The sequence below is a fragment of the Macrobrachium rosenbergii genome, chromosome 2 (genome assembly GCF_040412425.1).
Source record: "Macrobrachium rosenbergii isolate ZJJX-2024 chromosome 2, ASM4041242v1, whole genome shotgun sequence".
In the NCBI taxonomy this organism is placed as follows: Eukaryota; Metazoa; Arthropoda; class Malacostraca; order Decapoda; family Palaemonidae; genus Macrobrachium; species Macrobrachium rosenbergii.
In genome coordinates, this window is record NC_089742.1 from 61787692 (window position 1) to 61810904 (window position 23213).

At 35.3% G+C, this 23213-nt stretch overlaps 1 protein-coding gene across 14 annotated transcripts in view; it reads left to right on the top strand.

Annotated features, from left to right (window-relative positions):
* The window catches only part of kis (kismet), a 154507-nt gene that overhangs the window by 109427 nt on the left and 21867 nt on the right, over nucleotides 1–23213 (top strand). For all 14 annotated transcript variants that reach the window (XM_067119586.1, XM_067119623.1, XM_067119536.1 and 11 more), the window contains 9 exons: nucleotides 708–886; nucleotides 1098–1286; nucleotides 3218–3410; nucleotides 6208–6489; nucleotides 6616–6772; nucleotides 20393–20609; nucleotides 20894–21312; nucleotides 21446–21693; nucleotides 21982–22767. In XM_067119586.1, the coding sequence (XP_066975687.1) occupies nucleotides 708–886; nucleotides 1098–1286; nucleotides 3218–3410; nucleotides 6208–6489; nucleotides 6616–6772; nucleotides 20393–20609; nucleotides 20894–21312; nucleotides 21446–21693; nucleotides 21982–22767 (2670 nt within the window). The remainder of the gene's footprint in view (nucleotides 1–707; nucleotides 887–1097; nucleotides 1287–3217; nucleotides 3411–6207; nucleotides 6490–6615; nucleotides 6773–20392; nucleotides 20610–20893; nucleotides 21313–21445; nucleotides 21694–21981; nucleotides 22768–23213) is intronic.

Below are 23213 nucleotides of genomic sequence, written 5' to 3' on the forward strand. Positions count from 1 at the left end.
GTAATGAAAATCTAGGATAAGGGCCGAGTTACAATATACAACCCAAGGAAGTGCAAAAAGAATTGCAGACCTTCTGAGTATCAAAAGAGAAATAGCAAATACTCAATAGGGATGCATTGGCAACATGATGATATAACATTGACTGAAGCAAACCCTAAATTCAGTTAGTTAGGAAAGGAATATATTTGTGAACATGAGAAACAATACAAAAAAGATTATGATAAAAAGTACAAAAACAGGGAAGAGCTTGTTTTAGGCTTGTTATGCACTGCATGTCTGATGTGTTTGGAGCTATGCAAAAGAGTGACAGATGTTACAGTTGGACAGTGGACTGCTGGGTGGAGATACACAGTAGAATTATTCGTATTTTAACTTGAGTAATTATGGTTGGATTAATTTAACTTGGAATTAGGCTAATTATTAATGGGATTTTATATAACAGTTGTATACTAATAATGTTGCAATGTCAGCAAACTTATCATGATAAAATGAAGGCTCTTTACCACCTGTAACCCAGGACCAAGGAGGTACCTGGCTATCTAGGCAGCAGGGGGATTATCATCTTCAGATTTTTATGACCTCAAATGTGAGGTAATGTAAATGATATGTAGGTATGAATCAAATTATAGCATTTTTCCTATTTGAGTATTTGACTGTGATAGTTGGTAATTGGTGTATATTATATGCAGTTATTTTTATTTATCTAGATTGAGGCCTTCCTGAATTACAAGGATCCACCACCAAAAAGTGAATGGAAACCAAAGAAGAGGCCAAAACCATCTGAATGGAAAAAATTGGAAGAGTCTCCAATTTATAAAAATAACAATTCATTAAGAGAATACCAGTTGGAAGGCTTGAATTGGTTGAACTTTTCATATTATAATTCGTAAGTTTCTCTCTCTCTCGTGACTGAATTTTATATTAAAAATATTTTTCTATTTCTTGAAAGAAACTGCAATGAAAGATATAAAAAATTGATGTACTTACTGTGATTAATTTGTTTGGGTGGACTACTTCTAGTGATATTTGATCAGATAACACATTTTATATTGTCTAAATGTGCAAGAGTAACCTAAATTGTGTCCTCCTTATTTCAGGCGTAATTGTATCCTTGCTGATGAAATGGGTCTTGGCAAGACCATCCAATCGCTGTCATTTGTGGATGCATGTCATAAATTTGGCATTCGTGGACCGTACCTGATTATTGCACCCTTATCCACTATTCCCAATTGGCAGCGAGAGTTTGAAAATTGGACAGACCTAAACATCATTGTTTATCATGGATCGTAAGAATTTGTTTCTTTCACGCCTACAGTGCGCCTTGTGCAGCTCACTGTAGAGGGTACTAAAGTTTCTTCATAGCACCCATTAAGTCCTCAGTTACATTATATTCTTTCTTTTACTCCTCATCTAGTCCCTATAGTCATCTGTCACCTACCAAGTCCAACTTCTTGAACTTTATCTTGCTATAATTGTCACCTCTCATTTTGGGAAAAAACCTTTAACAGTGCTGGTTAAACTAAATAAGAATAATGTAATATCATAATTTGTGAAGTTTTCTCTATAAACTGTCATATGATTTTCAAAGAATAGCTCTAAATTGAAATTTTTTTTGACTGATCAATGTAAAACCTGACTGTGATTACATAGCAACCATTTAAGTCGGGTAAAGTAATATACCTTGTAGAAAAAGATAGCTAAATGAAAAATTAACTAATGTAATTAATTTCATTAAGTAACATGAAAATTATAATAAAATCCCTATTAGAAGCATTGCCTAATAAGCAACCAGACATGTAAGCCACCTGCAATGCATGTATACCTGGGCTTCAGACCATCACTAGTACATGCATTGCATATGGTGTTATAAGTTTTTTATAGGGATTATAGGAAGTACAAGGTGGTAAAAGTACAAGTAGAGACAATGAAAGACAACTCAAGTGTACAAGAGGTGCATGTGTTTATTCAATGATCTTATGCGATCAGTCATTGTGTCTACTTATGTTTCCCACAGAGTAAGTGCAGGTCGCAGACCTAAGTTGTTAACAGCACTTTCAGTAATAAAACATTAAAAAATTTTATATGTACAGGGTAATGTACAATAATAAAATATTACAAATGTATAATATATATATTATCTATATAATATACTGTATATGTATAGTTTTAGTTAAATTTTAGCATAAATATTTGCGCACTTATCTACTATCATATCCACTACTATAATGTAAGCTTCAGGATACAAACAGAACCCCCAGTTGGGTGGGTAGCATTGTCAGTGCACCTGTAGGCATTTCCCAAGGTTCTTTACAGCTTCCCTTCAGCCGTAGTTGCAGCCCTTTTCATTCCTTTTACTGTACCTCTATTCATATTCTCTCCCATCTTCATTTCCACCCTTTCCTAGCAATTGTTTCATATTGCAACTGTGATGTTTTCCTCCTGTAACACCTTCAAAACCTTTTTATTCTCAATTTCCCTTTCAGTGCTGAATGACCTCATAGGTCCCAGCAAATGGCCTTTGTCCTAAATCTTGTACCGTTTTGCAATTTCAACAAATAGTACCTTCATATATAATTATAGTGTTGGTTATGATATTTAAGGTAGTTATACAATATAAATGATAACATATAGTATATACATATACAGTATATTCAAGAGAACAGGACAATTAAATTTATATAATGGAAAGATTAATCTGCCAATCTAACTTAACATTGAAATTACATTTACTGATGGTAAAAGATTCCTTATATTTAAATTTATTAATTGGTTTTTTAATTGTGCAAATCGGAAATTTTGCCATTTTATTAACAAATAACTGACTATTGTGTATTCATACAAATATGTGCTAGTCTTGAAAATTCTGAGCAAATCGCTCTCAAATCATTTAAATTGGCATATTTAAGTGAAAAGCAAGCAGGCTTAGTGTTAAAAATTAATTAAAATCTCTTCTTTATTGTAAACTTGAATTGATAACTGATTTATTAACAAATCTAACATAATATCTAGGAAGGATACTTTAGCACAAGAAACTTCTAGTACACTGTGATATATCAAATTAAAATCAAATAATATACCTCGGTTTTTTATTATATAGACATATTTATATATATATATATTTGCTATTTACAGATGTTTGATCTAGTCCTTAAAAAGTATTATATATATGTGTGTGAGTATGTACAGTGCAGATAAAAGTTCTGTTTTTATTTTACAGGCAAGCCAGTCGTAATATGATCCTTGAATATGAGATGTATTACAAGGATGAGAATGGGGAGCGGGTCCCCAGCCTCTACAAATTTAATGTACTTATCACAACCTTTGAAGTAATCATATCAGATTGTTTAGAGCTAAAAGAAATACACTGGAGATGTTGCATCATTGATGAAGCTCATCGATTGAAGAATAGGGTATGTTTTAAATGACTATTACATTGCATTTTAATTGTGACCTGTTTTTGTGATCAAATGCATAGCTGAAAATAAAGTAAAGGAGAGTTTAAATATTTGAAATTACTGGATTTATTTCCAGACAGTTCAATATCAGAAGTGCTTTTGATTAATTGAGCTCAGTATCAGAAGTGCTTTTGATTAATTAGGCTTGAAAGTATATGATTTACACAATTTTTTTTTTAACAAAACCATTAATTATAGATAGCCTTCATTCTTTGTTGAATGCATCCAGATGCACCAATTTGAAAAGTAGAAGAATGATTCTCCCTGCTTACATTCCAGTCAACTGTATTGGCCCTCTGGGTAACACATTCCTTGTTTTTCATAGACAACAGTATTTCATACTATGTAATTCACATGCAAGGAATTATTAGAATACCTTTTTTTTACACTCGCATAGCTAGATGTCTTTTTATTTACCTGCGATGAAATAAAACATAATTATTGAAATGCCACCGTAGGTTTTTTTTTGAAGTGTGTAAACTATTTGGTACAAGTTTGTCTATTCTTGTGCTTTTATTGTAATTTTATTTATATAAATCACCATGTTCATGATCTATATTAGGTGTGAGGGTTTATTGTACATTTAAACATTCAGATGAGTTACTGAAGATATAGTTTGCATCTTCATCAAAGTAAATCTATGATATCTGAAGCATTGATTGCAGCCAGTCATGAGCTATGTGCTTTGGCACATTTATGTAAAATATGAAAGTTGGTGAGTGGACAGAGGGAATTAAATAGATTGTAGAAGTAGTTACTTTTGAGGGAAAGCAAATCTGGAAACATACTTGAGTAAATAGAACCCTGAGAAGAGTAAAGCAAGGGTAAGTAAAGTTAAGTATACCTTAGTTTTACCAGACCACTGAGCGGATTAACAGCTCTCCTAGGGATGGCCCGAAGGATTAGACTTACTTTACGTGGCTAAGAACCAGTTGGTTACTTGGCAACTGGACCTACAGCTTATTGTGGAATCCGAACCACATTATAGCGAGAAATGGATTTCTATCACCAAAAATAAATTCCTTTAACTCATCAGCCGGCCGGGGAATTGATCTCCGGTTTAGCGAGTGCCAGTCCACAGCTCTACTGACTCACCCAATGAAGGGCTAAAAAAAAGGGTTAATCTACACAGCAATAACATGCAAAATACTCATACTATAATTGCATGAGAATGAAAAAGTAGAATTTTGAAAAAAAGGTTCCTGAATGAAAGTAACACATTGAAATTCACTGAATTTTTGAAATTCCATGAAAAATTATCAAAACTCTTATACTCAAAATAGAAGAGAAATAGATTTTGTTACTAAAAGTAATTTAGAGCAGTGCTCTGGCTGCTTAAGAAAAGTAAACCAAATCAGGTAACTCGCTAAATACTGAGAATTACTTTTAAGAGGATGAGATGACAGACAGAATTAAAAAGTGTGACTGCCAGAGCACCAAAACAGCAAAAAACTCTTGTTGGTCAATGGAAGAAAAGCAGTGTTTAAGATGATAAGGCTCACTGGAGGAGGAATGATGTCTTCTTGCAACTGTAGGGAGTTAGCCAACACATGCACAGGGTGGGATCTTTTTTCTGCATTTTAGATTGACATGCATGGATAAGTTCTTCACAGAATAAAGGCTATTTATGAATGACGGGTTTGTATTTAAAGTTATGGATCCCATATTTTCATTGGACGTTGTCAATAGAGCATATCACATTTATTGAGTCGAGAGATAACATTTTTCATATCTGACAGTTCTTTAAATTTTTACTCTTGCATAAAAGTCAGCTACTGTGCAGCAAACTACCATCTGCCCACAGTTGCTCAGTTTTCAATCTTTTAAATATGTGGATTAATCTCATCGTTTGATAGATATGGTATATGGAACTTGTTTTTTTATCTTACATTTAAGTTCCTTTTTAATTTATATGTTGAAGTTAAAGAAAGTAAGTGTAAGATAACTATGAAAAGTAAAATTTAGGTGTTATGAAGACAAAGGTATGATAAATTTTAATAATATATTGCAAGGGAAAGAAGGAACCAGAGGCACAAAATAACGATGGAGACTTAAGTTGAAGCTGCCAGGTTTATCACTTATGAATCTGGATTAACACCCAGGTTATGGGTTAAGACATTTGCTGGCAACACTTTCACAATCATAGATGTTCATAGCAGCTTTGTCACCTTACATGCAGATAGGAAAGTTAAAAGCAAGATCTGTAATAGATTGCTATAATGAAGGGAGGACTTGGCTGTATGCAATTGGCCTTATCATATTGCCTTTTTTTTTTTTTTTGTAATAAAGCTGATGGTAAACATCCAGGTAAATGACAATTGAAACAGTACATGATCTCTCACATTAAATTTTACAGCATCCTTTACTGGGAAAAATAAATGGTTGAATTTAATAATAATAGTGCTTATATGTCACTAAGTAGTGTGTGACAATATATTCAGCCAAGGCCACAGGAAAAATGAAAGGAGTACCAACTGCTTTTGTGTTATTTCAACACATTTTCAACACGTACCTCGAAAATGTGTTGAAATAACACGAAAGCGCTTGGTACTCCTTTTATCTGTCCTGTGGCCTTTGCTGAATATATTATTAATAATAATATAGTTGACCACCTTGTTGGCAGATGTCTGTCATCAGAAAGTAATTTAAAACCTTTGGGATGTCACATAATTAAAAGTGATGAGACCAAACATTAGAACAGTGTAAATCTTATGTTGAAAAATAATAGAAAACTGTTTTTCTGCCTCTACAGAATTGTAAGCTGTTGGAAGGGTTAAGGCTTATGTTTATGGAACATAGAGTTCTGCTTTCGGGTACACCACTTCAGAACAATGTTACAGAGCTCTTTTCACTCCTCAATTTCTTGGAACCAAGTCAGTTTGCATCTCAGGAGTCTTTCTTGCAAGAATTTGGACGGTTAGAGACAGAAGATCAAGTCAAGAAGCTTCAGGCACTTCTGAAACCCATGATGCTGAGGCGTATGAAAGAAGACGTAGAAAAAAGTTTAGCACCCAAAGAAGAAACAATCATTGAGGTGAGTGGTGGTGGTGGTGGTCCTAAATGTACTTGAATTTGTAAAACGTAATTTAAAATGTGTACCCAAACCAAACTTGTGGATTTACGTAGCATGTTGAATAATTTCTTCTTTTCTTTGAAACAGGTTGAGTTGACAAATATCCAGAAGAAATATTACAGAGCTATATTGGAGAGGAACTTTGATTTTTTGGTGAAAGGTGCAACGTATGCAAATGTGCCGAGCTTGATGAACACCATGATGGAGTTAAGAAAATGTTGTCTCCATCCATATCTCCTAAATGGTAAGACCTAAGGGTATTGCTTGATAATGCTTCTGTATTTGGTATAGGGGACTATGCAAAGTTTTTTCCTTAATATTTTGTGATTTAGGTAGTTTGACAGAATTCTACTTGTCGACTGTATTATTTAGAGGAAAGACCAACAGGATAGCACCAAAATTTTATGAACTAAATTTGTAAAAAATAGTGAAAGATGGTTATTGTTGAGCTTGCATATACTAAGTCTGACAAGACTGCATGCATAGAAGTGTTATTTTTTTATTATTTATTTTTTTTTTTTGTCGACTGGAAGCAAAGCATTGCTTCTCCATTCCTAGTTCACTAAAATTCTCTTTGCACAAGTATAAAATATTTATTTAATAGAGTGGAGTACTCCATGTTAATGCTCACCGTAGGGGTGAGAACAAGGTTGTATGGTTGTTGCTTTGTCTTAAACCTGTTATCATCATTTTAACAACATATCATAGTTTTTCCCCTGTGTGGGTAGAATGAAATGGGTTCTATAGTGGGAAATAAGTTCTATTTGTATACACAAAAAACTAACATTTTAATGCATACACTTAGTATTGAAATAGACAATGTTAAGCATAAGTCAGTCACTCAGGGATGGTTGGTGTTAGGCAGAACAGTGTTGTTTGAAGACATTGATATCATCTGAAGTTTTTGTTGTTAGGTTTGTAATATTGTCCTATATTCTAATATTTAATGTTTAATTTAGGACACAACAATGTGTATTCAATGAATATTTATTAAGGCATATGAATAAAATCAGTCTTCAAATAAGTGATCATGATATTAGTTATTCAACAAAAACTTGGCAGTAGTTTGAGATTCATTCATATAAATGGTAAAATGTAGCAGAGCAAGAACAACTCAGAAAAAACTTTCCTGTACTTGATAAGCACAGTTAAGGTTACTATGCAGCTAATTCCACTATACATAAAAGATGGAATGTTAATGTGAACTGCAGACAGGCACACACACACTGAGTGTGAATTCAAGTGAGGAAGATCATTAGAGAGCAGGGCATGATGGTTCATTTAACCTGGAATCAAAAAGCCAGTTTTACAAGTTTGTTTGGGGAAGCATTGGTCCTGTTCCGTTTCTGCTGCTGTGTCCAATTTAATAACCTGATTATTCCTCTAATTAAGAAATGGGGTTCATGGCTCTCAAAGTACACGTTAAGTAACAAAATTCATTGAGTTCAGATGCCAGTGTACTATACACAAATATGAGCATTAGTTGAAAAATATCTTGAAATTTAAACTTTTTTTTTAAAAAAGACTACTGCAATTTTATGTAAGCAATACACTGGAGACAAGATAATGATTGTAGAGTCGAGCTCACTAAGCTTAGCAAGTGTGTACTTGTCCCTTTGAAGGCAGGAGACAGTGGAGTTTGTAAGGTCAAAAAGGGAGATCTTTTGAATTTTTTGGATCTGCAGGATGCCTGCTTCACATCCCATCCACCTGTTTGCAAGGGAGTGTTTGCTGTTATTGTTAGGAAAAAGTCTACTTATTTCCTATTGTCACAATCTTTGGCTCCAGTGGCAGCTTGGGCTTGGCCTCCGAGACTCTGAATTGGCTTCTCCATTGTATCTGCAAGGCTACTTTCACACATGCACGTTGTTGCTGCAGATAGGTGTGTTCGCCGCACCACAGAAACTGTGGTGGTTTTTTAGATGTTGCCATGCACAGTTGCGTTATGCAGAATCAGCAACATTCACGACTTAGTCTGTGGTAGGCAACCACATAAAGTTTATGTATTTTTCACGTATATTTCTTAATATGTGCTGTTATAAAAGTTGAATAGGAGAGTAATTGACACTCAGTAATATAACCATCAAATGTATTTTGTTTAGCAAGAGTAGATTACTTGCTTATCAATATTACACCTTTTTTTCTTCGTTGTTATACTATGTTATTTATAATGCGAATCTGAAAGTGAAGAAAGTAAAATGCTGAGATTGAGGCAGCCTTGTAAAATCTAGATTGTACTCCTCTGTGATATATGAACACTCTGAGTTTGATGGGCCTCCATTGCTTACTTGCCCTTTTTGATCCTTATGGATATCTTCGGTGTTCGGTGATGGCTGTCTGAAATCAAAACTTGGTTCCAGAGAAAGGTTAGGAGATTGTCTTGAATGGAAACCTGGCATTGCAGAAATAACATGAGAAGGTTGGCTGGGACTAGAACTGGACATTGAAGGATGCATAGGCAAAGGTTGTCTGCAATGGTATCCTGGTGTTGCAAATTTCCCTCCATGCAGATATAGTCAAATTCCGACTTTTGTAGTCCTTGAAACTTTTATCCCATAACACTGGTTTCATCTCCACTAAAGGTATAAGGAGATCTATTTCGATTTAGTGTTCCATTATAACAAGACATACCGACGTTGAAGTGTGGACATCTACCGGAGAGTTTTTCAGCACTCCGCTAAGTGCATATGATACGCAAGGTGTGAGGACTTACATTGAACATGATGGTCCACTGGCCAGGTGGTACCACGCCCATGTTCAGTGGCAATGCAGGGGCGAAATCACGCGCACAAGATGTGAACGACTCCATAAGAGGTATAAGTTGACTGCTGCCTGCGCCACCACAACACATAGTGTGAAAGGGACCTAACTGGTTTGTCATAGCTTAGTAGACAAGCTCTTAAAACAGCATATCTTGAATCCATATCAGTCTTGTAAATGCAAATAAAACTGGGGATGGTAATTGACACTCAGAGGGAACCTGTTATTCCTTTGAAGGACAATATTTATAGATATATGACAACCGTGTGACAGTTTCATTTATATGTCCCATCTGACGGTCAGTTTTAGCCAGGTTTTGATCAGTCATGTAGATTGTCAGAAAATGGTGCCTCAGAGCACCTTCAAGATTGGTCTCCCCAGTCACAGTGCACCAATTCTTGGAAATGTGCATCGAGGCCCAATGATTTTTGAGTTCCAGTAACAGATGAGGTGTTGCTCAAATTTAGGTGGTGGTGTGGGTTCCTCTGGATTTTGAAGGTCTCATGCTCTGATGTATTGACTTAACTGGGTGGCCCATCTTTTGGGCTTCCAAGCAAAGTATTGTTAGCCTTAAAGAGCTCAAGGCCATATTCCTTCTCGTCTAAACATTCATGATATCCTTTGGAAGGGCAGACATTCACACACAGTTAATAATGCTACAGCTATTGTTTATTTGAGAAACCAAGGTGGTTTCCATTTAAAAATGTTGTGTTAGTTGGCTGTGGAGATATTGGTTGGAAGAATATCATTGTATGCAGGGTACTTTGGCAATTAAGCTGGATCTCCACATGTTGCTGTTTGCAGCATTCATAAACAACAAACTACTTAATTGCTCACCTCAACCAATCCCTGCAGCCGGAATACAAAGGTGGTGTTTTGGGACAACCTAAACACCTGTACCATGTTTGGCCAATTCTTCGACAGACACCAGGGTGACCATTATTGCTCCACTTGGGCTACAGCAGAGAGGTTTACTGACCTTCTGGATCTAATTGTGGGCAAGGCCAGGGTTCCTCTGCTCTTAAGGAAACTTCTGAAGTGGCCCGACTTTAATAAATTCCACGATTGGTATGAATAACTCCATCTTAACAAGCAGAAGTTAGCTAGCAAAGATGCTTTGAGTGAAGGAAATAAAAATTACAGCTCCTGAAACTGAGATGCTGGGTAGAACCTGACAATGGTACCCATCCCCAGTTGGTCAACTCTATTTGAACAACAAACCAACAGGCCTTGCAAATGAGAGGCTAATGCTAATCTGTAAGCTGAATCACCCAAGGAAACTACAGAAGTTTAATATGTGGTATACATAACCCATGGGAGAACAGTGTATGATATTTTCACGATACACTTACTGTGTAGGTATCCTTTCACATGAAATAACTTTTCAATAAATAGGGAACATTTTTCCAGAGTTAAACTTCAGTGAAATAAAATTGGAAGTGCCTTGTTAATGGGCAGTGTCCTGTTGTAAGAATGTCATTTCCCTCATTGTGTAGACATGTCACCCACTCGAAAAAGTGAACATCTATCATTTCTTTGTTTGGGTTGGATTTTGCTACCAATCCCAGTCTTCCAGTACTCCTGACTTGCAGTCATTCCTTTGCTCTCCATGCATTACATTTGGCTTCTCTTTGTGGGGGCCCCTCTACTTTGCCCCATCTTACTGTGAGGGCTCCTTACTTTGACCTGTCAGTTTGATAACTGTGTACCTGCAACAAACTCAGGAATGTCAGTTTTTTTGTAACTGAAAGGAATTTGAAAAAGTGCGTGGGTAATATAAAGGGAAAAAATTATAGTAAATTTGAATTTACTATACATGCCAAACACCCAGAACATAAAGACACAAGCTTCCTATACGATGCAATATAACCAGTTAAGGAACAAACGAGAAAAAACAATGAAGAAATATTTCTCAGGTGTCAAAGCACATGACCTTTTGGCAATCTGTCCCAATGAATAGTATATCCTAATGTTTTGGAGTCATAAGGTAAAATGGTGTCTCCACATCCTGCTTGAAGAATGGCAGCAAGCTCCAATTTGTGCTTATGGAAACATGAAATGAAAAAACATACTTTGTATAAATGCACACGAAGTATGCTTTTTCATTGATGTTTCCATAAGCACAAATTGGAGCTTGCTGCCATTCTTCAAGCAGGATGTGGAGTCACCATTTTACCTTATGACTCCAAAACATTATAGGATATATTTTCATTGGGACATTGCCACAAAGGTCATGTGCTGACACCTGAGAGGAAGCGTATTTCTTCATTGTTATCTACATCGTTTGTTTCACATTGTGGTTATATTACATTGTATAGGAAGGTTGTCTTTATGTTCTGGGTTTTTCTGGTATGTATAGTAAATTCAAATTTACTATAATTATTTCCTCTTTTATTACCCAAGCACTTTTTCAAATTTGTTTCAGTTATTTGATTGAGAGCTTGAGCTAGCTATACGATAAAATAAGTTGAAAACAGGGATATTAGTAGAAATTCATTAAAAGGATGTTCCATATTAAAAGTTATTCTTGGTAAAAGAAGATATTATTTTCAAAGGTAATTTTTGAGCTCTCTAAGTAATTACAATGAAATATGTTGGATATCAGCAGTGGTTTACGGTGTTCTGGCTTTACAGCGCTTGGCTAACAACGTTGTTAACCAGATTTTCAGAGATGATAAGTGATTTTCAGCGTCGGTACGCAGTTTATCGGTGTTGGCAAGCAGTGTATCGGCATTGGCAAGCGGTGTATCGGCGTTGGCAAGCGGTATATTGGCGCTGATAAGCGGTTAATGGTGCCGATAAGCAGTTTATTGGCACTTACGACATTAAAAATGCCATTTATTACCATAATTATCAGCGATTTTTGGTTAGCGGTGCTCGGCCAGGAACAGAACCCCCGCCATTAACTGGAGACTGCCTGTACTAAAAAAGCATCCATAGCTGCAACTACTATGATCAGATCTAATATATCTTTCTTTAGGACCCATTATGGAACAATGAATTTAGTAGTAATAAGTTAGAATAGATTAAACTTTTGTATTTTCATGTTTTCTACTCCAGAAACATTGAAGTAGTGATAGAAATATTACAAATGATTACCAAGCTTCTCAAAGCATGGTATGACTGTGGATGCCATGTGATCCAATTTGTAAAAGTTTGTGGTAGGCATAACAATTGTGTTATATTGCAATCTAGACTTAGATGGTACTATTTTTTACTCTTTTCATCACCATGGGTAAGATACAAGAAAATGATAGAAAGGTATCTTTGTATTGGCATTCTCTATGCTTAGAATAGGGATTGGCTGCATTGTTCCCTACTGATTGCCATGGCCTTATGAGTTTTTGACTTAACCTTGGAATCTGGCTGTGAATAATAATTATATAAAAGGGAGCATACTGTCTGTTAAATGCTTGGATCTAATATTCACAGATTCTTCTAGTATATTGTGGCTCTCCAATTTGGACCTCTGATCATACATGAGTGACTTAATGAATAAAACTGGTGTGCTCACCGCTTGTAAAATGAATACTAAATCTCATGTAGACTGGAATGGAATTTAAGGTGGTCTTTCACTTTTTCATTGTTGAATTATCAGATAAGATACAAAGTGTGATTCTGTGACAATTGTAGACCTGCTGTGAGAAACAAGAGGATTCTGGTTTTTTTTTGAAAAGTAATAGATCTGTATTTTACTTGAAATAATTGTACCCAACTATGAGTCGTGACTCAGAATTTGTTCTTCACCAGAAAATTAATGCAATTCTGACTATGAAAGAAACTTGCTGATACATCTCTGTAATGTAATTGGTGGGCTACACTTAATTCTGCACTTTTTGATGCATTCTTAACAGTTCCCCCTCCGTGTACACCAGATAACACCATCACTCATCTAGAGGAAAAGGCAACCCTTCTGGTTGATGTGTTTTTAAACATTAAGCAGAGCAATGAAAAACTCAACATGGCTGATTCCTTGCCTGAAGCTAAACTCACTCAGTTAGCTTATCTGTCCTGTGAAAGATCACTCATTTAATCAACCTGAGTCTTGTGGAGGTGTAGATGGCAACTATTTTTCTCTTGGTATTTTAGTGAAAACCACTGATTATTTAGTTAAACAAAACATGTTAGTGCTCTTGATTTAAATAGAAGGCTTCTTTTCTTTTGTTTGGAGATTTTATAGAGTTACACCATTAGTTAAATGCCGTTTGGGTATTCTTATTCCTGCTGATTACTGCCGAGTTTCTATAACCCTCACATTTAAAGTTTATGAATGTCTGTTGGCAAAATGTCTCAGTGTGTTTGCTGAAAGCAATTCATTCTTTGGTTTGTAGTTTGGCTTTTGCAAGAGTCGGGATGCATTTGATGCTCTTCTTTCAATTTCCTGTATTACACAAGAATTGTTAGATTGTAGTTGTAAAATTTGTAATACTGGTATAAACTTTAGCACTTCTTTCAACCATATTACTCTTGAAACTCTTCTTTTCAAATTGAAAGTTGGTGGATCATTTCTTTCTGGATGTAACTGAATTTTTTAACCGATAAATAGCAAAGCGTAGTTGATGGGGATTACACTTACCTACAGTATTATCAGAGGTGTTTGTAGCTTGTTGCTACTGATGTATGTATAATATATGGTTTGGCTTCGAAAACTCATATTTAAAAAGCATTGTCATTACTTATTGCAAATCAAGTTAACCTGGTTATTCCATTGTCAGGTGCACTAAAAATTGGTATAATCAGTCTTTCAAGATTCATTTTCCAATTTTTTTAATAATGATATTTGTTTGATCTTGAGCAGATGATTTTCATCTAATTGGTGAACAATAAATGTGAGTTCTATTAATTTTCTCATTCATTATATTGATAATTAATCTCTTGTCATTATCATTGTTAGATCATTTTGCATGCTGTATAAGATTTTACAACTGAAGTCCTCTGTATTCGTATCTTCCCAGACTATACCATCCATCATGTAGTACTAGATAAGTAGTTAATTCTGTCGTTCTTGCCTTTTCATCTGTGTGGTTCAATACCATACAGTTTTCTACTTCTATTAATGCTTTGACCAGATTAATGAGCAATTATCTTATTTATGTAGTTAAGTCTAGAACTACAGAAGTTCAAACTTGCTGCAAATGCTTTTTTTATTCTTTTCTGGGCAGATTTGAGTCACTTCATGATTTATTTTTAATATATGTTTTACTTTTATCTTATTTTTGGGACCATGGGCTTATAGCATTATGCCTTTCCAGCTAGTTTTGTAATTGACCAGTCTTCAAGTATCAAATGTCAAGTTTTAAATAGTTAAGGAGTTGAATAACTTGAAAATAAACAGTCTGAGCCAGCTTTATAGGAGATAAGACATGTTAATTCGGTGGTCATGTTAAAATATTTGAAATGATGGTATTGGAGAAAAATCCACAGTTGTGTACATGTACATTTTTTTGAAGGTAAATCTATTCAGATAGCTTATGGGAATCTATAGATTTATCTTCAAATGTGTGTACATATACATAACTGGGTTTTTCTCCATTTAAGACTCATACTACTATGAATATTTTATAGTGATGATATTGCAAGATGCTGTAGATGTGACAAATATTTTAGGCAAAATTTTGTCATTTCATTGTGTAAATGGAAAATGAAGTAATTGTTTTAACTATGTACAGTTGTGAAGTAAACAATAAAAGATGCAAGAGAACAGATTAAGAGAACAGTATGTAAACTGTTTTAAGAAATAACAAGTTTACAGAAACACAAGATATAGACAATATGCTATGAGCATACAAAGAGCAGGACCTAGGACCTGATAGTGTCTTGTGGCCTTGTCGAATTGTCTTCACCACTACACATCTCAGCGAATTTTGTTGATATAATCAAAAGGGGTAAAAGTGAGAGAAGTGTAAGAGCTGGAGTGATAATCTACCTAAAATCCAGTAAAAAGGTGCACTAACTTCAATAAATCTTTGGCTATTCCATCTTGGGGCCTGCTTTTGTGGTCCATTGAAAAGGAAAATATAATTGCTATGAATCAAAATTCATTCATATATTGTTCACTACAATGAAAAGATAAATTGTTACAACATATTTAACAATTGTACTTTCAGTGCCATGCTAAAGTTTCCAGGCTGTACATGCTTCACATTCACATGGTAAAGTGCCGTAAAGTTATGGTCGTAGCCTGGATTAGATATTTATAGTATTATATTATAAAATATGCAAATGACCTTAGCCATAGTTCAGGAGAAATATGGTAGATACATTCCAGAACCTACAGCAGAAAAGAGGAAACCATATTGAACCTCAATAAAATTGCTTTTCAGAGATTGCCTACGTATACTGTATAGTATACATTAAAATTTAAATGATAGATATAAAATTGATGAAAAACACCTCATTTTTGTGCTCTTTGGGAAGGGAGTGGGGTTCTGAAGTTACAACTTGATGAGTCAATAGAGCAGTAACAAAAGGACAATAAGAAAATAACTATGAAAATACTGCAAGAGCTATCTCAGAAAGAATTGAGGAATTTGTAGTTTTTGAAAGAGGTCATAATTTACCGTATGTACATGCCAGCTTAACAATCTTCATTGTATCTGCAATGATATATGATGATGATGATAATGGAGATCTGATGCTTTTTATGTTAACATTTTCATTAATCTGTGCGCTGTACATTTCTTGAATCTAGTGTGTTTTTTGGAAATTGATGATTGTTTAGTTGTTAATTTAAAATATATTCGACTATTTAAAATTTTGTACTCTTTTAAGGGCTGATCATAACTGAGCAGTTGTAAACTCTCACACAAACCATACACCCTTGTTTGCTGGGCACATACTTAGAACATTTGGTTTAATTTGGTTTTGTTTTTGTGAACCCTTCAATTATAAGCGGCCATACTCCATAGGAAATGGACCTAGTCACACCAACTTGAATCCTGAAAGAAAAGTCCTACTGTGCATGCCTGAGTCAGATGCCCTGTTTCTCAGGTTGAGGACTCAAATGAGGAAGTGAAGGATCTAAGTGTATTCCAGGGCAACGCTTCCCTTGTATTTTCATAGCTGTCTCTCGATTATATCTAAAAGGATGATCTGCTTTTAAGGCTCACAGCTTGATCAGGGGCTCATCGCCTTATTAGTAATGGACATCACCTTTCTTTGCCAGATAAGTGGATCATAAGGTTTTGCCAGATCTAAGGCTGCTCTTCACAGGCTGGGTTCCCATGTTTTGCCATGGAGGCCATGTCTTTGCTCTTTGCTTGACCCATTGGTCTGCTGTTAGGAATCACAAGCATTTCTGTAGGGAAAGTTTATCTCTGTTGAAATGTTGTGAATGGAAACATAATTGTGTTGATATGTATAGTATACATGTATTTATAAATATGTATATATATATATATATATATATATATATATATATATATATATATATATATATATATATATATATATATATATATGCAATACAAATACAAAAACACACATAAAGACTACATATATCACATACATGTATAGAGAGTATAAATGTGTACAGGCATATATATATATATATATATATATATATATATATATATATATATATATATATATATATATATATATATATATATATATATATATATATATATATATATATATATATACGAGGGTAAGTCAAAAGTTCCAGGAAAATTGTTGAATGATGTATTTACATTAGAATGAAAAACAAATCCAGATACTTGGTAAACAATTATCTGTGATGTAGTGATCATATAGACTTGTTACCTCAGTCATCCTCTTTGCTACCGTGGTGTTAACATCTGCTTCAGAAAAGTAACTTCTGAACCCATGGAAAATAAAAATTTTGAGATGAGAGCTAACATCAAGTTCCTGACCAAGCTTGATTGGAAACCAGGAAAAATTATTGAAGCTTTGCAACAAGTTTATGGAGATTCTTCTCCATCTAAATCAGTTGTTTATGATTGATAAAGCGATTTAAGGATGGTCGGAGGACCTCAAAGACAACCCAAGAGAGGGAAGACCATCGACTGCAAAAAATGAAAGAATTGTGGCTTTGGTGCAGAATCTAGTGGATGAAGATCGCCGGATTACTATCAATATGATAGTTAATGAAACTGGGATCTCCCATGGTTCCGCATTTTCAATTTTAAATGAAAATCTTGGTTTGAGTAAACTTTCAGCACGTTGGGTCCCAAAAGTTCTTGCAAGACCAACTGCATCAAAGAGCTGAACTTTTCTCTTGCAGTTTTAACGTAAGATTGAATCAAATGAATCAGAGTTTTTTTACCGGATTGTTACTGGAGATGAAACTTGGATCCATCAATATGACCCAGAAAGTAAAATTCAATCAAAGCAATGGTTACCAAGAGGTTCAGCTGCACCAGTGAAGTTCAAAGTGGTGAGATCTGCCCAGAAGGTTATGGCAACAGTGTTTTGGGACTCAAAGGAGTGATTTTGATTGATTTCCTTGAAGGCCAAAAACAATCACCGGGAACTACTACAAAGGTGTTTTGCAAAAACTGAAGACTGCATTGGCTAAAAACGCGTCGAGGAAAGTTGCACCGCAGAATTTTGTTCCATCATGATAACGCTCCAGCACATTCATCAAGGGTTGCAAGAGAAGTCTCACGGAAATTTAGGTGGGAAACTCTTCCACATCCTCCTTATAGTCCTGATCTTGCTCCTTCAGATTTTTTCCTGTTCCCAAAACTCAAGGAACACTTATGAGGAGTCCGGTTTGAATCTTTGGATGCTGCTAAACATGCAGTTTCAACATGGTTTAATAGAAAGGCCCAAATTTCTACAAAGAAGGGGTTGCAGAGGTGGAAACAGCGCTTGAAAAGTGTATAGAGTTAGATGGTAGATATGTAGAAAAATGATGTTTGAATTTCCTTAAATAAAGAGTATATTGAATTTTTCCTGGAACTTTTGACTTACCCTCGTATATATATATATATATATATATATATATATATATATATATATATATATATATATATATATATATACACACACACACACACACACACACACACACACACACACACACACAGTGAACCCCGGTATTCGCCGGGATGCGAAACCCCACACGCGAATAGCTAAAATCCACAAAATCTTAAAACCCTCTAAAAACACTTAGAACTGCCCATTTTGAGAGTTTAAACACAAGAAAAACCCTGTAAAAATGCTTATACCTTGAGTATTTTAATAGTTTTATCACAAAAAGTGAATTTACTCATGAAATTATATGAAAATACAGTAATTAGTGAATATTTCTCAGTGAAAAATACCCCCAATGGGCGAATTTTCTGCAAATAATGGGTAGATATGTTCCACAGAGAAACCCGCAAATCGTGAGAACGCGAATACGTGGGTTTACTGTGTATATATTCATACAGACATATCTCAACTCATATCAAACATTATTTGAGACTTGCAGGTATTTATTTCATTACTGAGGAATTCGGTTCAGTAGCGAAGGTAATGTTTCCGTTTTGTTAAGCTTCTCTGTAAAGAAGTGGTTAATAGTGGTCTTTACAGATGGATAGCTGCAAGGCCCTGGTTAAGGGATGCCCTTACTGAATCAGTTTGCCACATTGTTGAAAGACAACTGCTGCTGTACTCCTCTCCGCAACAGACCTAGCAGCTCAGGCAGTAGATGTCATGCTCCAGTCTTGGGACAGTCCAGTATATTAGTGTTTCTACTCCTGAGATTTCTAGGACTGATATAGTGAAATTTTTAACACCAGTAAACTCTTGGACAGCTACACCGTTTCTTTTGGTCTCAGTAAGAGTTGTTTCTGTACCTCATGGCTCTTGTCGTAGACTAGCCTTTTAACCTGTTCTTTCACCCTGTTTTTTAATGTTTTGTAATAGAGGACTACTAGCAAGTGAAGATCAAGGCCAAAGAGATTAGGTTTGGCTCGATGTTATTAGAATGCTTTGCAAGATGAAATGTGTAATGTGACTCATAAATCCTTTTATTTAATTTTTGGGGACCTATTGTCATGGCAGTTATTCTGCTGGTTGATTGTGATCAAGGTAATTTATTCCTATCCCGATCTTGACTACAACCCTCATAAAAAGTTAGAAACATGGAGGCATATGTTGCCTTACGTAAAGTACTCATCTTTTTATCTCGTGTTCCTGTTGGGTGTACTGTCTTTGTGTTATGGCCATTATCACAAATTCATTATTTACAGAAGCTCCCATAGATTTTGCTGGTTAAAGCTCTGCTATGCCTTGTCTTTTGGGAATTAGATATGCTGCTTCTGGTTGTACTCTGCTCTTCATAGATTTGTCTACTTCCTCTTCTCTCCTCAAATAGCAGTTCAGATGGTTCTACTCGTCTCTTCAGAGATTTGTTGTAAAAATTGAATGTGTAAAATTAATAGTTTTCACAGATAAGTTTCCCTATAAACCTGTCAGTCATAATCTTCAGTGACCTATTTCCCCTTTAATTCTTTGTGATGGAGGTTGACACAGATGAAATACATGTGCACAGAAGGATTATTTTGCTTTCAAGCTATATGGAGTTGGTATGATTGGGTCTGTCGTACAGAGTAAGGCCATTTATAATTAATGTAATAGATTGTAGAAAAATGTGTTTTATTGTAAGAGCCCTTCATTTGTAGTTTTTTCATATAAATATCAGGATATTAAACCGTGTTTGGTATTAATTTGGGTATTAGTGACACAGTTGAATGATCACTTATTGTATTGAAAATATTTACCTTGTCATAAATATCAGACTATAAAAGGCATTTCAACTGCAAACCTCAATATGTTTTGAAGTTAGGTGGTCACAAATGTCAAGTATCAATTGGTTTCAGTTCATTGGTATTTTTTCATGTGCCTTTTAGTTTTCACACCATTTTTGCTAATTTTCTTTTGGTATGTGCTCCAATTTAATTGGTGCATTTGCATCAGAAAGGGCACTTCAGATGTTAGTCAGGTAAATTGAGTTTAGTAAGAATGAGCACTTGCTGTTTTTATTGAGTGGTGAGTTTTCTCCAGATCCTAAGTGATTGGTTCTGCGTGTTATCAGGACTAGTGTATGTATATATAAGGACAGCTGACTTGAAATTTGCACTTTTGTTTATAGGTGCAGAGGATGCTATTCAGCAAGATTATCGGGATTCTAATCCTGCACACATGCATGATCCAGACACTTATCATAATGCGCTTATCCAGTCATCAGGAAAGATGGTTTTGGTTGATAAGCTGCTTCCAAAACTACGAGCCAATGGTCATCGTGTACTTATTTTCTCTCAGATGGTCAAGTTATTAGATATCCTAGAAGACTACCTCATATTCAGAAAGTAAGTTCTATTATTCATTTCTTGTAGAATCCAAGTATGTCGTAATGTTATGCTCTTTTTGGAATCCATCCTTTTTTTGGGCTGTAATTCATCTTTAATATTTCAAAGCATTTGTAGTTTGGTTGCATTGGACAGTTGATGTTGAATATCATTGACAACCAAGGTGGAATTTAGGATGGTTAATATTTATGAGAATTTTATTTGTTCCTTGTTATAAAATAAAGTGCAAAAATTGTGACAAATTATTTCGTGTTTTTCATGAACTTTTCTGTTTCCATCAACAGGTATCCATATGAGAGACTGGATGGGCGTATTCGGGGCAATCTTCGCCAGGCAGCAATAGATCGCTTTTGCAAACCGGACTCAGATCGTTTTGTATTTTTGCTATGTACCAAAGCAGGTGGCCTAGGGATTAACCTGACGGCAGCCGATACAGTGATAATTTATGATAGTGACTGGAATCCACAGAATGACTTACAGGCTCAGGCTCGTTGTCACAGAATTGGTCAGTCTAAAAGTGTCAAGATCTATAGATTGCTGTGTCGAAGTACATATGAGAGAGAAATGTTTGACAAAGCGTCAAGGAAATTGGGTCTGGATAAAGCAGTCCTGCAATCAATGAATACTGAACAGAGAGGTGGAGCTGCAGGTGGAAATTCATTGGGCCTCTCTAAAAAAGACATAGAGGAACTTCTTAAGAAAGGTGAGCCCTTTTAGTTTAGTACATAGTTAAAAACCCCATGTGAAATGGAATGAGTGTTAGAATATGTCATTCAGTCAAAATTTATTTGGTCAAATTTTCCTTTATTTTAAGGAATTCAATTTTGTTTATTCAGGTGCTTATGGAGCATTGATGGAGGAAGAGGATGGTGCTGATGACTTTTGTGAAGAAGACATTGATCACATATTATCCAGACGGACAACAGTTATCCAGCATGAAAGTGAAAAAGGAAACACATTCTCCAAAGCATCCTTCTCTGCATCAAGTAACCGTAATGATATTGGCTTGGATGATCCAGACTTTTGGAAGAAATGGGCTAAGCGTGCTGACATTGATACTGAAGCAGGAGAAAAATTGCGAAAGGTAATGGATAGATTTCTTTCTCTTAGAATTTTTGTAATTGTAGCATACGTTTTACAGGAAAAAGCAAATAACCCTAAGCATTTTTACCTGAAATAGAAATATTGGAACTAATTGTATTAGATTTTAAACTATACTGTATGTTAAATGATGAGTAGCCATGCTAATACTGAGGTGTATGGTCATGTGGGCAATATTCCAATGAGTTAAAATGTGTCTGTTGCTGATTAGTTTTATGATTAGATACAGAACTTCCTTTTATTTAGAAATTAACAAATATTTATTCCACAGAAAAATTTGATAGTAGAAGAACCCAGAAGAAGATCACAAATACGACGTTATGGTCATGATGAGTCTGTTCTGGACTGCAGTGATTTGGAATCATCAACCAGTGATTCAGGGGCTGAGAAGGATGTTGAACCTGAAATATTGCCAGACATGATGACATCTTCAAGAAACAAAAATAGAGGAAGAGGCCGAGGACGGGGTACGAGAGGAGGCCGGGGTAGCCGAGGTGGACGTATGACAAGGGCATCTAGATGGGTGTTTGAAGAAGAAGCTGTTGATCCAGAAGTTGTGAGATATGGTCAGTGGTCTCGTTCTGAGTGTTTCAAAGTGGAGAAAGGACTCCTCGTGTATGGTTGGGGAAGGTGGAAAGAAATTTTGTCTACTGGAGAATTCCGTCCTGCTTGGAAAGAAAGGGATGTACTAGAATGTGCCCGGATGATTCTCCTCTTTTGTATACGCTATTATCGAGGTGATGATAAGATAAAAGGTTTTATATTTGATCTTATAGCTCCATCATCGGATGGAAAGCCTCGAATTCATCACAATCACATTGGACTCTCTGCTCCTGTCCCTCGAGGTCGGAAAGGTAAAAAAAAGATACGTGAAGCCAAAATTGTTGCTACTCACATGGAAGGTGCAGAATGGGCCAAGGAAGAGAAGTTTGACACAGATGTTTATTTAGATCAAGGGTATTCAAGACATCTTACCCGCCATTCCAACAAAGTATTATTAAGAGTGCGTCTACTGTTCTACCTCAAGCAAGAGATCATTGGTGATCACTTCAGTCAGGTTAGTATTTAAATTTTGAATAGGTAATTAATTCATTGGCGTTTTTTAATGGTTTCTTTCTAAAACACATTTCTCATACTTTTGTTTGTAAAGTAGATGATGTGGGATAAGTTATCATATACTTGACTGTAAACGGGCAATATTGTTGTTTTTAACTTGAGAAATGCTTTGTTATAATATTTTACAACAGTCCAGTGTTGTGGCTAACTTGACAAAAATGCTACTCTTGAGAATCTAATACATAACTTTACCAATGCCTTTGTAATTACTTTGTGCAAAATATTTTTTTTACCAGTGCCTTTGTAATTACTTTGTGCAAAATATTTTTTCCCCTCTTTCTCTTTCTTATTTTGTTATAAACCTTCAAAATTAATTTTATTGCACAACGTGGCATTTTGCCCGATGAATAGGTGGTGCTGTAGTACCACAGGTAGTGGGTCTGTCAG